General features: G+C 45.2%; 1 protein-coding gene across 2 annotated transcripts in view; it reads right to left on the bottom strand.

Moving 5' to 3' along the window:
* AK7 (adenylate kinase 7) overlaps positions 1–16,999 on the bottom strand; it is a 100,600-nt gene that overhangs the window by 33,468 nt on the left and 50,133 nt on the right. Inside the window, exons 7-11 of one of the 2 annotated variants that reach the window (XM_007987770.3) lie at positions 15,280–15,368; positions 11,527–11,617; positions 8,143–8,220; positions 6,479–6,628; positions 714–842 (exon numbers count right to left, since the gene is read on the bottom strand). In XM_007987770.3, the coding sequence (XP_007985961.1) occupies positions 714–842; positions 6,479–6,628; positions 8,143–8,220; positions 11,527–11,617; positions 15,280–15,368 (537 nt within the window). The remainder of the gene's footprint in view (positions 1–713; positions 843–6,478; positions 6,629–8,142; positions 8,221–11,526; positions 11,618–15,279; positions 15,369–16,999) is intronic. The other variant, XM_007987771.3, reaches the window with a different exon arrangement.

Below are 16,999 nucleotides of genomic sequence, written 5' to 3'. Positions count from 1 at the left end.
AGCCACTTAGGAGGCTGAGGCAGGAGAACTGCTTGAACCCGGGAGGCGGAGGTTGCAGTAAGCCGAGATCGTACCACTGCACTACAGCCTGGGCAATAAAGTGAGACTCCATCCCCCCACCCCAAAAAAAAGCTATTTTACAAGATGGCTCTGAAGGTAAAGAAGGAAGATCCTTTCTTTCCCTAAGCCAAAGCAAAAGCAAAAGCTTTGAAGGCCAAGAAGGCAGTGCTGAAGGGTGTCCACAGCCACAGAGAAAAGATCTGCACGTCATCTACCTTCTGGTGTCCCAGGACACTGCGGCTCCAGGGGCAGCCCCGATATCCTCCGAAGAGTGTCCTCAGGAGAAACCAGCGTGACCACTGTGCCATCATCAGCTAACTTCCCCCAGCCTCTCAGTTGGCCACGAAGAAGAGAGGAGACAAACACACACGTACTCAATGCGGATGCCAAAGCCAGAAAGCGCCACATCCAACAGGCTGTGAAGAAGCTCCCTGACGCCAGTGTGGCCAAGGTCAACACTCTGCTCAGGCCTGAGGGGGAAGAGAAGCCAGATGTTCCCCTGGCTACTGATTAGGACGCCTCGGATGTTGCCAACAAAATTGGGATCATCTAAACTGCGTCCGGCTGGCTAATTCGAATAATATACATATTTTCACCCTAAGAACAATACAGTAATTAATTAAAATGCCCAGGAAAACAGTTTAAAGTGTTACCAGTTTTGCTATGGCTTCAGAAATAACATCCTTCAGCTGGATGTGATGCAGTTTGTAGTACTTGGCCAATTCTTCAGCAATACTGGATTTTCCCACAGCAGGGGGACCGAGAATGCAGATCTTGACTGGCTGAAAGAGGAGAGAGTAAGGAACATAGGGCAAGCTATGAATGATCTGTAGCTAGACACAGTGGTTTTCTATTTCAGGGGAGTGCTTTTTTTGTTTGTTTTTTTGAGACAGAGTCCAGTTGCTCAGGCTGGAGTGCAGTGGTGTGCATCATCTCGCTTACTGCAACCTCCACCTCCCAGGTTCAAGAGATTCTCGCCTCAGCCTCCCGAGTAGCTGAGACTACATGTGCGCACCACCATGCCTGGCTAATTTTTGTATTTTTTGTAGAGACGAGTTTTCTCCATGTTGGTCAAGCTGGTCTCGAACTCCTGGCCTCACATGATCTACCCACCTCGGCTTCCCAAAGTGCTGGGATTACAGGCATGAGCCACTGTGCCCAGCTGGGAGTGCCTTTTGAGAACAAAGTCCCTGGACCCTGCAGGTGAACTGTCACTCTTCTGTGGAGACTCCAGAGCCACGCCTCCACCCCCGCCAACACCACGGTGGCTGCCATGTCATCCCTAAAGCGTCTACACCCTGGTCAGACAGTTCATGTTCTGGTTCATGTCCATTCATTCAGTAGGTATTCAATAGGCACCAACTACGTGGGCTGATCTGGGGCTGGTGGATAGGACCACGTAAGAAGATGTGTCAGGAACAACTCAGATCACTAAAGAGTAAGTGCTCAGGAATTACACGCTGCCAGTTTCACAAGACAGTGCACAGTACAGGGCATTTTGCTACCTTTGTAACAGTAACAAAGCAAAGAATTTCTGGTTCAGTGTGCAAGGGGCCTAATTTACTGCCTGAATACTATTTCCGTACTGAATTTGGTCTTTAATTATTTGTTTTGTTTTGTTTTGTTTTGTACTGAGATAGGTGCTCCCTCTGTTGCCCAGGCTGGAGTGTAGTGGTGCAATCACAGCTCACTGCAGCCTCAAACTCCTGGGCTCAAACTATCTTCCCAGCTCAGCCTCACAAGTATCCGGGACTACAGATGCACACCACCATGTTCATCTAATTTTTATACTTTCTGTAGAGATGAGATCTCACTGTGTGGCTCAGGCTGGTCCCAAACTCCTGCACTCAAGCAATCCTCCTGCCTTGGCCTCCCAAAGTGTTGGGTTTACAGGTGTGTGCCACTGCACCTGGCTTGGTCTTTAATTATTATTATTATTATCATTTTCAGACAGAGTTTCAATCTTATTGCCCAAACTGGAGTGCAATGGTACAATCTCGGCTCACTGCAAGCTCTGCCTCCCGGGTTCAAGTGATTCTCCTGCCTTAGCCTCCTGAGTAGCTGGGATTACAGGTGCACGCCACCACACTCAGCTAATTTTTTGTATTTTTAGTAGAAATGGGGTTTCACCATGTTAGCCAGGCTGGTCTTGAACTCCTGACCTCAGGTGATCCACCCACCTCAACCTCCCAAAGTGCTAGGATTACAGGTGTGAGCCACCATGCTGAGCCAATTATTTTTAGCACAGTTAATTTATTCTAATTTTTAGGCCAGGCATCCTGGCTCATGCCTGTAATCCCAACAGTTTAGGAGGCTGAGGCAGGAGGATCCCTGGAGCCCAGGAGTTCGAGGCCAGCCTGAGCAATATAGTGAGGTCCCCATCTCTACAAAAAACAAGGCCAGCTTCAGCAATATAGTGAGATCCCTGTCTCTACAAAAAAAAAAAAATTGTTTTTAATACTGGCTGGGCATAGTCACATGTGCCTGTGGTCCCAGCTACTTGGGGGCCCAGGCTGAGGCAGGAGGAGTGCTTAAACCCAGGAAGTCTAGGCTGCAGTGAGTCGCAGTCAAACCACTGCACTCCAAGCTGGGCAACAGAGCAACACCCTGTCTCAATTTTTCAAAAACTTATTCTAATTTTTAAAAAACATACTCATTAAAAAAAAAAACACCATTTCTCCTGCTGATAAATTTGATTGAATGCTAAAAAGCCCTGTGGTGTTCCTAATCAGTGAGTAAATATTCATTTCCAACAGAGGTCAAAATATCAGTAACATATAGTTATTTATTTCAAAAAGATCCAAACAGTTGTGAAACTGAGGGCCTGTATTTTGCAAGGTAAATTTTGGAATTGCGTTCATGAAAAGGATTTCCATTGGTAGAGTGTCCGTATGCTTACAGATTATATGATTTCATCCACCGAGTTGGTTATCATCATTACTACCATTTGTCAGGCGAGGAAACCAAGACAGCGAAGGAAGTAGGCAGCACACAGGATGGTTCTGGTGAGTGCAGTCCTGTCGGATAGGGATGATGGATGGTTCTGGCGAGGAGCACTATCCCACTGGATAGGGATGATGGATGGTTCTGGTGAGGAGCACGGTCCTGTCAGATAGGGATGATGGATGGTTCTGGTGAGGAGTGCGGCCCCGTCGGATAGGGAGGATGGATGGTTCTGGTGAGGAGCGTGGTCCCATCGGATAGGGATGATGGATGGTTCTGGTGAAGAGCACGGTCCCATCAGATAGGGATGATGGATGGTTCTGGTGAAGAGCACGGTCCCATCAGATAGGGAGGATGGATGGTTCTGGTGAGGAGTGCGGCCCCGTTGGATAGGGAGGATGGATGATTCTGGTGAGGAGTGCGGCCCTGTCGAATAGGGATGATGGATGGTTCTGGTGAGGAGTGCGGCCCCGTCGGATAGGGAGGATGGATGGTTCTGGTGAGGAGCGTGGTCCCATTGGATAGGGATGATGGATGGTTCTGGTGAAGAGCACGGTCCCATCAGATAGGGATGATGGATGGTTCTGGTGAAGAGCATGGTCCCATCAGATAGGGAGGATGGATGGTTCTGGTGAGGAGTGCGGCCCCGTCGGATAGGGAGGATGGATGATTCTGGTGAGGAGTGCGGCCCTGTCGAATAGGGATGATGGATGATTCTGGTGAGGAGTGCGGCCCTGTCGGATAGGGAGGATGGATGATTCTGGTGAGGAGTGCGGCCCTGTCGAATAGGGATGATGGATGGTTCTGGTGAGGAGTGCGGCCCTGTCGGATAGGGAGGATGAATGGTTCTGGTGAAGAGTGCGGCCCCATCGGATAGGGATGATGGATGGTTCTGGTGAGGAGTGCTGTCCCATCGGATAGGGATGATGGATGGTTCTGGTGAAGAGCACAGTCCCATCAGATAGGGAGGATGGATGGTTCTGGTGAGGAGTGCTGTCCCATCGGATAGGGATGATGGATGGTTCTGGTGAAGAGCATGGTCCCATCAGATAGGGATGATGGATGGTTCTGGTGAGGAGTGCGGCCCCATCGGATAGGGAGGATGGCAGGCAGCAGAAGGAGGCAGTTCTGGAGCTGAGTCCTGATGAGCCGCCCTGGGCCCCTGGAGAGGTGCAGTGCATTCACCAAGGCCTGAAATCCGGCTGTCAACTGAGCAAGTTCAGGTGTCTCATTTGTCCACGGACCAAGAGTGGGTCCTTTCTCCTGGTGTAGGCTCACTTTATCCGGGTGTAAAACCAGGACGCCAATCCATTCATTTATTTACAGTGAGAAGTATGACTGCCACTGAATCAAATGACTGCCACTGAATCAAATGACTGCCACTGAATCAAACACTCCAAGTCCACGTGTTTGGTACATTTACTCCCTTCAAGCCGACAGACACTGGGAGCCAAGTCTTCCAGGGCTGCTTGATGAGCTTTGATGAGAACAAGGGAAGTAGGATGAACTGACTGGAGGCAATGGGTCAAGGTGGCTTGATGCGTCTGTCTCTGAAGCAGCAATGACTTTTCCTTGCTAAAGGAACTGCGATCACGCAAGTGCATGACTTGAGACTCCATCTTTTGGGGATGTCTCTGGGTGACACCTGTGGGTCTACACTGGCCTCGGCAGTGTTTCCTGTGGCTAACTGCCCCTAGGGACAGACATACTCTATTTAGTTTTTAGATATACTATTCCTTCTATCATGTTCTTGTCCAGTCTTGCTCATCAGAAACCATATGGCTTCTTCAAACTGTCTTGTCATATTTCTACTGTGTGTGTTGTTGTTACAGTTGACCTAGAGAGGACATTAGTCTAACCTCTGAGGTTGGGTTGGTGTATATCTCAGGATAACCTCCCAGTACAGCCACCATGAGGATCTTAGATGCTTAAAGGGATCATTATTTCTTTTGCTAAGTGGTACATGTTTTGCTTATTCTTAAGTAGACATGTTTTTCTCCCAAGAGAACATGGTTCTAAGGATATGACGGTGACACTATACTTGCTTATGTAGAGTGTTCCCTTCAACAGTGATAATTATGATTATGATGACACCCGTTACTCACATAGGCCATTTTACAGTTTTCAAAACGCTTTCTTGTGTATGACCTACGTTTGTCTTTAGAATGTTTCCCTGGGATCCAGCCAAAGCTCTGCACAGGTGCTTCGTTGATCTGATTTCAGAGAGCCAAGTGTGGCGGCCCTGCAGTTAGACGTGGACATTCCAGTTAGGTCTGCATCCTACCTAGTTTAAATCTCTGACTAGCTGTGTGACCTTGAAAAAGTTGCTACCTACTCAGGAGGCTGAGGCAGGAGGATCACTTGAACCCTGGAGGCAGAAGTTGAAGTGGGCCGAGATCACGCCACTGTCCTCCAGCCTGGGCTATGGAGCGAGACTCTGTCTCAAAAAAAGAAAAAAAAGAAAGAAAAAGAAAAAGAAAAAGTTGCTGCAGCCAGGCACGGTGGCTCAAACCTGTAATCCCAGCACTATGGGAGGCCAATGCAGGTGGATTGCTTGAGGCCAGGAGTTCAAAACCAGCCTGGTCCACATGGTGAAACCCCATCTCTACTAAAATTACAAAAATTAGCCAGATGTGGTAGTGCACGCCTATAAGCTCAGGTGCTACTCAGGAGGCTGAGGCATGAGAATTGCTTCAACCCAGGAGGCAAAGGTTGCTGTGAGCTGAGATCATACTGCAGGACTCCAGCCTGGGCAACAGAGTGAGACTCTGTCTGAAAAAGAAAAAGAAAAAGAAAAAAAAATGTTACTTCATCTCTCTGAGACTTAGTTTCCTCATCTATACTATGGAGATAAGAATATCTACCTTTCACCATAAAAAATGGTGTGTGAGTTCACACAGATGTTAATTAGCTCGATTTAGCCATTCCACAGTGTCTACATATTTCAAAACATTATGTTGTACAGGATACATGTATGTAATCTATTTGTCCATTTCAATTAATTAATTTTTTAAAAAGAATATCGACCTTGAAAAGCTGTGATAATTAAAATGACCAGTGAGTCCTCTGACCACTTAGAAAGAGATCGAAGTAGTAATCAGGCTTCTTCTACCTCCCACATGTATACCTAGGACTGAAACAAGCCAGCCAGCAAGGCGCTTGATATTTTTCCCTATTTAATGTTCTTCTTTATATGGACAACACTGTGACATCACTGGAGCTTTCTATCATGTGCAATTTGCATACATTATTATCTAGGTTAACTTTAAAACTGTTCATGTTTGGTTGACAAGTATTAATTTAACATACACGTAAATTTGTTAGACCTGGACAAATTTGTCAAATTTGAAAAACAACTTGAAATTAGAAATGTGAATGTTTGAAAAAGCAAATACTTCCATTGGCATCATCACACTTAGAAGTCTGATTTATTTCTCTTGAATCAGAAGTTTCAATGGGAAACGGTGATAGTTACCATTAATCCTCTGCTTTGCTTGTACTCTTTGAGGATACTGTTGATATTTTCCACAAATCCTGTTTGGGCCACCCACCGGATATTAAAATTTTCCTTCACAAAGAGCGCTTCCATTCTTAAGTTGACCAGTAAGTGGTCGAGACAATCTTGCTAAAAGATAGAGGAAAATTAGAGATTTGTCTTTTTTGGTTTAATTCTGACTGTCATTAACACACCAAAATCACTATGGTTATTAAAGAAAGACAATATCCATTCACTAAATGTGGAAGTCAGTTAATCCAGCACTGAGTATTTACAGAGCACCTGTGTGATGCTATGTTACTTCTGAACAGTCTCCATGTCTACTCTGATGGCGGGCCACATTCTGGCTGAAAGAGTAGGAAGATACTGGAAATCCAAATTTTCTTTTTAAAATATTTTAATTGCATCTACTTTTTGAATACTGTAGTTTCATGGTTCAAAATCCAGAAGAACAAAAGGTGTAGAGAAAAATATTCCCACCGGGTGGGGTGGCTCACACCCGTAATCCCAGCACTTTGGGAGGCCCAGGTGGGCAGATCATGAGGTCAGGAGGTTGAGGTCATCCTGGCTAACACAGTGAAATCCTGTCTCTACTAAAAAATATGAAAAATTAACCGGGTGTGGTGGCAGGCGCCGGTAGTCCCAGCTACTTGGGAGGCTGAGGCAGGAGAATGGCATGAACCGAGGAGGTGGAAATTGCAGTGAGCCGAGATCGCACCACTGCACTCCAGCCTGGGCGAAGAGCGAGACTCCATCTCAAAAAAAAAAAAAAAAAAAAAAAAAATTCCCTCTGACCTTTGACCACCAACAACCCAGTTCTGCTCCTCAAGGCAACCAATAGTATCAGTCCTTTCAGAAACATATTCGAGTGCAGTGTTTAAATGCAATTTATTCTTAAAAAGAATTGCATTCTAATGCAAGCTTTAAAAGCACACTGCAAACAACCCTATTTTTTTGTTGTTGTGATGGAACTGGAATCTCAGCCTGCTGTTTGAATTTTAGAAAGAGGCCAAAGAAAGTAATTCCCAGTGTTTGAATGGCATTTTACGTATCAAATAGCTTCCAAATACATTTTGTTTTGTTTCTTTCTTTCTTTTTTTTTTTGAGATGGACTTTCTCTCTTGTTGCCCAGGCTGGAGTGCAATGGTGCGATCTAGGCTCACCACAACCTCCGCTTCCTGGGTTCAAGCGATTCTCCTGCCTCAGCCTCCCAAGTGGCTGCGATTACAGGCACGTGTCACCACGCCCAGCTAATTTTGTATTTTTAGTAGAGACAGGGTTTCACCCTGTTGGTCACGCTGGTCTCAAACTCCTGACCTCAGGTGATCCACCCGCCTAGGCCTCCCAAAGTGCAGGGATTATGGGCATGAGTCACTGTGCCCAGCCGAAATACATTTTCTGACCACGACCTCTGGGGTTTTTCAGGAAAGACAGCTGAAGACAAGAGTAAGTTGTCTTAGGGTAGAACATCTGGTGTGGTAGGAGTTGAAGATGGCATTGGAACCTAGGCCTTCTGACTCCAAATCCCTCACGGATCAATGTTATTTAGCCAAAACCTATCTGATATTAAAAAAATAATAATACTCAATATTATTGAGAAAGATAGTTTAAAAAAAAAAACAAAAAACACCTCATATACTAACCGTTAAGTCCTTGGTTAGGTATGCATTTTCTCTGGGTATTTTCTGGATTTTCCCAGGGCCAGTATTTTTACTGATACACTGTTAGAGGAAAATTGAAATATTATTTGGTTTACCTGGAAGGCTTTACTTTATATAAAACTCAAATGGACCAGGCACACTTGCTCACACCTGTAATCCCAACACTTTGGGAGGCCGAGGTGGCGGATCACCTGAGATCAGGAGTTCGAGACCAACCTGGCCAACATGGTAAAACCCTGTCTCCACTAAAAATACAAAAGTTAGCCAGGCATGGTGGCACGTGCCTGTAGTACCAGCTACTCAGGAGGCTGAGACACGATAATTGCTTGAACCCAGGAGTCAGAGGTTTCAGTGAGTCGAGATCACACCACGGCACTCCAGCCTGGGTGATAGAGTGAGACTCTGTCTCAAAAACAAACAAATAAACAACCTCAAATGAATGTGAACATAATTGAATTTTTAAAAATAGCATTAGTGCCAGGTAGTGGAGATAACGATGAGCCTGGCCCACGATCTGCCCTCAAGAGCTCCCAGTGTGAAAAGAAAGACAGAACTGTATACAGATAATGATCATGTGGAGCGTCTGCAGCTCAGCAAAGGGGATTCTGTGCTATAGTCTGAATGTCTGTGTCCCACAAAATTCACATGTTGAGATCTTCACCCTTAAGCTGATGGTGTTAGGAGTTGGGACCTTTAGGAAGTGGATCATGAGGGTAGAGCCCTCAAGAATGAGATTAGTGTCTTATAAAAGGACCCCAGAGAGTACCTTCGCCCCTCCACCATGTGAGGACACAGGGAGAAGGCGACATCTATGAAGCCAAAAAGCGGGCCCTCGTCAGACACTGAATGGGAATACAGGTGTGAGCCACAGCGCCCAGTCAATTCCTTTTCTTTTTAATCTTATTTTCTGCACGCTGCTGTGTGTGTGTGTATGTGTGTGTGTGTGTGTATATATATATAAAATAAAACTACATTAATAAATTATAATATATTTATAAATATTAATTTTAATCTATGAATATATCTTAAATAAAAACTAAGTAACCATCTGCCTTTTTTTTTTCCCCACAATTTTTCTGTTTGTTTGTTTTTGAGACAGGGTCTTGCTCTGTCACCCAGGCTGGAGTGCAGTGGCACAATCTCAGCTCACTGCAACCTCTGCCTCCCAGGTTCAAGCAATTCTCCTGCCTCAGCCTCCTGAGTAGCTGGGACTACAGGCATGCATCACCACGCCTGGCTAATTTTTGTATTTTTAGTAGAGAAGGGGTTTCACCATGGTGGTCAGGCTGGTCTCGAACTCCTGATCTCAAGGGATCTGCCTGACTCGGCCTCCCAAAGTGGGATTACAGGCATGAGAAGAGACAAGGTCTTGTTCTATTGCCCAGGCTGGAGTAAGGTGGTGCAATTATAGCTCACTGCAGCCTTGAATTCCTGGGTTCAAGCAATCCTGGCACCTCAGCCTCTCAAGTAGATGGAACTATAGATGTGCACCACCAAGTCTGGCTAATTTTAAAAATTTTTTGTAGAGACAGGGTCTCACTATGCCCAGTGCTGGTCTTGGACTCCTGGCCTGAAGTGAGCCACTGTGCCTGGCTGAATCTGCCTTGATCTTGCAGTTCCCAGCCTCTGGAACTGTGAACAATAAATGTCTATTGTTTATAAGCTGCTTGGTTTATGGTATTTTGTTGTAGCAGTTCAAACAGACTAAAACAACCTGGGATGAAGAAAGACACGTGTCCCGTGCAGGAGGTGGGAATGAGGCAGGGAAGGGTGCACAGGAAGATAGATGAACTGAATTTTCTTTCTTTTTTTTTTTTTTTTTTTTTTGACAGGGTCTTGCTCTGTCACCCAGGCTAGTGTGCAGTGGTACAATCTTGGCTCACTGCAACTTCTGCCTTCTGGGCTCAAGTGATCCTCCCACCTCAGCCTCCTGAGTATCTGGGGCTGCAGGCACACCACCATGCCTGGCTGATTTCTGTATTATTATTATTATTTTTTTGGTAGAGATGGGGTTTCACCATGTTGCTCAGGCTTGAGCTGAATCTTAAAAATGAATAGGGAGCAGCCAGGAGAAGGCTGCATTAGCTGGGCCACATGGTAGCTGCTTTAGCCAGAGCAGTCTGGACTAGAAGAGGAAGCTCTCCCAGATCTAGACTTCTGAAGCTGGGCACAATGGCTCACACCTCTAATCCGAGCACTTTCAGAGGCCGAGGTGGGAGGATCATTTGAGCCCAGGAGTTTGAGGTTGCAGTGAGCTATGATCACACCACTGCATTCCAGCCTGGGTGACTGAGCAAGACCCTGGCTCTAAAAAAAATAAAAACAAACAAACAAACTTAGCCAGGCACTGTGGCTTACCCCTGTAATCCCAGCACTTTGGGAGGCTGAGGCAGGAGGATCACTTGGGCTCAGGAGTTTCAGACCAGACATGGTCTGGTCTCATGGTGAGACCTCATCTTGACAAAAAAAGAAAAAGAATGAAAATTAGCCAGGTATGGTGGTGCACGCCTGTGTTCCCAGCTACTTGAGAAACTGAGGCAGGAGGACCTCTTGAGCCCAGGATGTCAAGGGTGCAGTGAGTTGTTATCACACCATGGCACTCCAGCCTGGGCGACAGAGTGAGACTCTGTATCAAAAAACTAAATAAATAAACAAATAAATAATATTAAAAATAGAGCTCCTGGAATTGGCCAGTAGGTTGGTGAACCTGACCATATCAACACTTTGGGGCAAGTGCCTGTTGGTGGATTTCAGGGTTCTGGTGTGTCAGCTGCATGTGTGTCTGGGGTGCAGTGATTGCCATCTTCTTAACCTAGCCCTGCAGTGGTCTTTCTTATTTCCCTCTGTGCATGTGAAACAGAAAGGATATTTTGGTAGTAATGTTAAAGTATACACTGCAAATGCAGACAGTGAGTTTAGGTTTTATGGATATTCTACTGAGGAGTCCCAGTTTTGCTAGCACAACTGATTGTATAACTACACTCCAGGAGGCAAAACTTTTTTGTTTTGTTTTGTTTTGTTTTGTTTTGTTTTTGAGATGGAGTCTTGCTCAGTCGCCCAGGCTGGAGTTCAGTGGCACAATCTTGGCTCACTGCAACCACCGTCTCCCGGGTTCAAGCGATTCTCCCGTCTCAGCCTCTCGAGTAGCTGGGATTATAGGCACCCGCCATTCTGCCTGGCTAATTTTTGTATTTTAGTAGAGATGAGGTTTCATCATGTTGGCCAGGCTGGTCTTGAGCTCCTGACCTCAGGTGATCCACCCGCCTTGGACTCCCAAAGTGCTAGGATTACAGGCATGAGCCACCGTGCCTGGCCGGCAAAACTATTTATGATATGTCATCAAAGTATGGGATGAAACCACTGTACCTTGACTATATCTTCCAGGGTATGAACAGACTCATCCACAGCAACCAGGTAGTGAGGCTTCGGCGTGTGATCTATGACGTTTTGTATCACTCTGCAGACCCACAGGTAAAATAATCATCGGAGGGAAAAGGCAAAAGAGATGCAGTAAACTAGAATTCACTGACCACCACCCCCATGACTGGGCGTGGGGTTTGGTGCTTTGATAAGTTATCTCCATTTTCAGTAAGGTCAGGGTTGGGATGCTTATCTGCCTTCTCCACATGAGGAAGATGCCAAAGAGTTCGGTGACATTTCTCAGGCTGAAGAGCTATTGCGAAAGTGGAAGAGCTAGCTTTTGACGTCAGATCCATCTGTTTCTGGACCTGTCTTCTTTCTAGCATACTGCCCTGTCTCCCAACAAGGGGACCTGACCCCAGTAGGACCCCGGTTTATGAAGCCTTCCCCATCTAGTGGCTCACGTGAGCCTCACAACAGTGCTTTAGGGAGCTATTTTACAAAGACAGACACAGATTTAGACAAGCTGTGGCTCTTTTAAGGAAGTCACGTAGCAACAGTGCCTGAGCCTGCTTTCCTATTCCGAGTTGCCAAGGCTTCCGAGTGCTTGCCTCTGTGCTGAGGGCGGCGCAGGTGTGATCCCGCTGAATTCTCACAGCCCTAGCAGGTAGGTACTGCTGCTATTCCCGTAAGTGACTTTCCCAATTCACACAGCTAGTGAGAGGAAGAGCAGGAATTGGAACAAAAATTAAATAATTCCAGAGAGAAAAAAATAGTGAATAGATGTCTATCACAATGACTTGTCAATTCTACCTCCATCTTAGCTTCCTTTCAATAAAATGAAAATAAATCCGATCCATGCTTCCAAATGTGCAGTTCACATTTATTTTGTATTTATTTCTTTTTTTCTATATTTATTTATTTATTCATTTATTTATTTATTTTGAGTCTCACTCTGTCACCCAGGCTGGCAGGCAGTGGTGTAATCACGGTTCACTGCAGCCTCAACCTCCCAGGCTCAAGTGATCCTCCCACCGCTGCCTCCCAGGTAGCTGGGACTACAGGCGCAAGCCACCAAACCTGACTAATTTTTGTATTTTTTGTACAGACAGGGTTTCACTATGTTGTCCAGCCTGGTCCCGAACTCCTCAGCTCAGGTGATCCTCCCACCTTGGCCTCCCAAAGTATTGGGATTACAGGCGTGAGCCACTACACCTAGCCTATTTTGTATCCATTTCTCAGAACATTTCAGCTTTTTGCTTTTTCCTCTGTTAAATATTTGACAATCTTCAAAGAAACCTCTGGGGGAAAAATGCTACTTAAATGGGCCTGTCAAAAGATAAAATTATAACAAATCTAGTTAAAGATTTCAATTGACTTTATTTGTGATTCTAGAATCAGGCAACATTTCATTCCTAAAATAGAACAAGTGTGCCAGTGAAATGAGCAGAGGCGGGTGGTTCGATAGGCAGAAAGGGCTGCAGAAAGCAGAAACAAAAAACAAAAAGCACATTGGTCATTTCAAAGTTACTTTCCTTGTAAGACAGGGACAGGTAGAACAACAGAAAGATAACTAATGGGGCCGGGCACAGTGGCTCACACCTGTAATCCCAGCATTTTGGGAGGCCGAGGCGGGTGGATCACCTGAGATTAGGAGTTCGAGACTAGCCTGACCAACATCGTGAAACCCTGTCTCTACTAAAAATACAAAAATTAGCCAGGCGTGGTGGCTGGCACCTGTAGTCCCAGCTACTCAGGAGGCTGAGGCAGGAGAATCGCTTGAACCCAGGAGGCAGAGGTTGCAGTGAGCCAAGGTTGTGCCATTGTACTCCAGCCTGGGTGACAGAACAAGACTCCATGTCAAAAGAGAAAAAAAAAAAAAAAAAGAAAGAAAGGAAAGATAACTGATAGGTTAGCACCAAGTTACTTCAGGCTACTTTTTGTCATAAGGATTAAAACACAGAGAGTTTTATTATCATAGCTATTGAAGACTGATATTGGCTTGTTTGGGAAATTAGCTTTCTCGAAAGGTCAGATAACAGCTTAGTTTCAGTTTGGTGCCTGGAACTTTAGCATGGGTGACTCCATTTTGATTTTCAGTCTGGTCTGTTGGGGCCTAGTACAAGAACTTAGTCCAAAACAATGGCCTCCTATAACTTGTTTTTAACAGGCCCCAAGTCCTTCTGTAATGGGAATAATTTCACTCTCTAATTGATGTTTGGAAGTAATACGTTAAGGACTAATGCCAAGTAAGTTATATTAATAATGTAAAAGACTCTTCTATATCTTTGAAATCCAGTAATGTCATAATGTAAAATCTCTGCAGAAAAAATGGGTATGTTTCGGCCCCTCCATCCCCAGGGATGGAGCAGATCCAGGGTTTTGTAGTGCCTGAAGCTTAGCCCATTTACAACAAGCTTGTCAAACCGCGGCCTGTGGGCCACATGAGGCCCAGGATGGCTTTGGATGCGGCCCAACACACTTTGTAAACTTTCTGAAAACGTTATGAGATTTTTTTTTTAAAACTCATCAGTTATGGTTAGTGTCAGTGTATTTTATGTGTGACCCAAGACAAATCTTCTTCCAATGTGGCCCAGCGAAGCCGAAAGATTGGATATCCCTGACTTAGAGGATCCTCCTTTAAGAAAAATAATAAAGCGGGGCGCGGTGGCTCACGCCTGTAATCCCAGCACTTTGGGAGGCCGAGGTGGATGGATCACGAGGTCAGGAGATCGAGACCATCCTGGCTGACACGGTGAAACCCCATCTCTACTAAAAATATAAAAAAATTAGCCGGGCGAGGTGGCGGGAGCCTGTAGTCTCAGCTACTCGGGAGGCTGAGGCAGGAGAATGGCGTGAACCCGGGAGGCGGAGCTTGCAGTGAGCGGAGATCGCACCACTCACTCCAGCCTGGGGGACAGAGTGAGACTCCGTCTCAAAAATAATAATAATAATAAAAATGATGTTCAGGGTCTCGGAAAGGGATCTGCTCAGGGGTGTGGCCCTGAAGTTTAAACTTCCTTCATTTCCCAGTAAATCTAGAAATTCATCTGAGATTGTGACTAATTTACCAGTGGCCAGTGGATGCGGGAAAGAGTGGGAATCTGAAAACCAGAACCTCGGGGAAGTGCAGAAATTGCTCCCTTCTGGGCATGTGCCATAGAGGTGACAGAATGAAGTCCCCGGAAGCTGGAGCTGATGAACCACAAACACAGTGAACCAGTTCATTGACCTCACATTTAAGTCAGGGTCTTCAAAGGAGGAGACGGGTTTCTGGACCTGCCTGAATACAGGGTTTAGATGCTCTGTGAGTATAAAAAACATATGTCAACTTTACCTACAACTGTCAAAGAAGAAAAAAGCTTCAGGTTTACAGTTTTCCATCTGAATTCTAGAATTTAAATTGGTGAGTTAGACATATTAATCTCATCTGGGACAAAGGAATAAGAAACTATGTCCTCAGAATGCACATACCAAATTCTTTCTTTTCCAAAATTGGAGGGCATTGCTATTCTGCCGATAGTTTCTAAGAGATGAACCTGAACTTGTCACCAGAAAGTAGAACTTTTGAACAGTGGACACTATTTCTTTAGATGCAAAATGGAGAAGATGGTACCTTCTGCATGGGGTTGTTATGAAGAACAAACACAATAATGCCTGTAAGGGTCTTAGCACTGGGCAGATGCTCAAAAAGTATTAGCCTACAAACAAACACATTAACCAATTCTATGAAGGTCATGTCTCTGGGAGAATGCTTACCCTGCTAGATCAAGAACGTGGATTGTTGGAATTACATTTGTTCCATCACCAAAAACTGGTAATGCAGGAATCTCACCCAACCAAGCCATCTGAAAGAAAAGCAAAATCATGTCCCCCAGTTATACGTGGATGGCTATTACAGCTCACACATAAGTCTACAGTCAGAGGCATCCACAAGGCCTAGCTATCTGCTTAAGTAATTTCCTCCAGGGGGTGTTTTATAAATCAGCCCTGATGAGATTTAGGATCAAATTCTGCCAAGAGAAATAATGTGTAGCCTTGGGACTGAAATATTTTTCAAGAAGTCTACAACCAGTTGTATTTAGTAGCTATATGCATGCCATCTACATAGAGAAGAAATGTTTTCACATGTATGATGTCTTAATTCTTACAAAAAAGACAAATTAAAATTTAAAATTACCCCCACCAGTAGGGATGAGGTGACGGGAAATAATTACCATCAGTACAGGAGTGAAATGCTTAGTGGATAAAGTAGCGTGCAGGAGGTTACACTTGTGAGAGCTTGGACTGGAACCCCAATCCTCAGAGTCCAAATCCTCGTCTTTTCTTCTCATTAAGTATTTCAGTAACCAAACAGACATCCTGAGTACTGTTTAAGTGTCACGTATTAGATTATTTTGAATTGTTGTTAAGAGTGAAAGAAGTAGGGGTGGGGGTCACAGTAGACCACTGGGTCCTGTAAGGTATTTTGGACTTCGAGAAAGTGTTGAAGGGTTCTAAGCAGTGACGTGACACCAGCAGGCTTGCTTCTGTTGCCTTGTGGAGAAGTGGTGGGAAGGAGAGTCCGATGGGGAGAGAGAGATGATGGCAGGTGTGCAGGCGAGATGGGGTAGCCTAGCTTGGAAGTGGGAAGTGCAGGGAGTGGGGATGGAGAGAAGGGAGATGTTGAGGAGGCTGGCTGTAGTAACTGGGAATTTTGTGATGGGTAATGTGAAAGGAAAATAAATCTTGGGACCCCAAAATCACTACGCCAAAGGGAAAAGTCAAGCTGGGAACTACATAAAGCAAACCTGTCTCTCGTTCAAAGATTTTATTTTTGTTTCCTTTTTTAAAATTATTATTATTTTTTGAGATTTTGAGATGGAGTCTTGCTGTCACCCAGGCTGGAGTGCAGTGGCACAATCTTGGCTCACTGCAACCTCTGCCTCCCAGGTTTAAGCGATTCTCCTCCCTCAGCCTCCCAAGTAGCTGGGATCACAGGCATGTGCCACCACACCTGGCTAATTTTTGTATTTTTAGTAGAGAAGGGGGTTTCACCATGTTGGCCAGGCTGGTCTCGAACTCCTGACCTCAGGTGATCTGCCCGCCTTGGCCTCCCAATATGCTGGGATTACAGGCGTGAGCCTCATTCAAAGATTTTAAAAGCTACATACCTTCCTCACAATTTGCCCACTAGGAAATTATTTGTAGGCCCCCAGAGCTTTACCCGAAAACAGTTGTGTTGAATTTCACCCTGACAATGTAAATTGACAGCTTATCTTCACAGGTACAGGACAAGGACAGAACTCAAAGTCATCCCTAGGCTCACCTGACAAATGCATATCTGATTGTTTCCTCTGCCCTGTGTTTATCTTACGTAAAAATGCAGATTCGCTGAGCTAGATAAATGCATAAGTGACTGTTCCTCTACCCTTCCCCCATGTTGAACAGCTGATCAAAGACTCAAAAGAATACACCCGCTTGCCTCTTATCTACTCAT

Source organism: Chlorocebus sabaeus, chromosome 24, assembly GCF_047675955.1.
Source record: "Chlorocebus sabaeus isolate Y175 chromosome 24, mChlSab1.0.hap1, whole genome shotgun sequence".
NCBI classification, from domain to species: Eukaryota; Metazoa; Chordata; class Mammalia; order Primates; family Cercopithecidae; genus Chlorocebus; species Chlorocebus sabaeus.
Note: the sequence above shows the minus strand (reverse complement) of the source record. Positions and strands in the feature narration are given on the sequence as shown.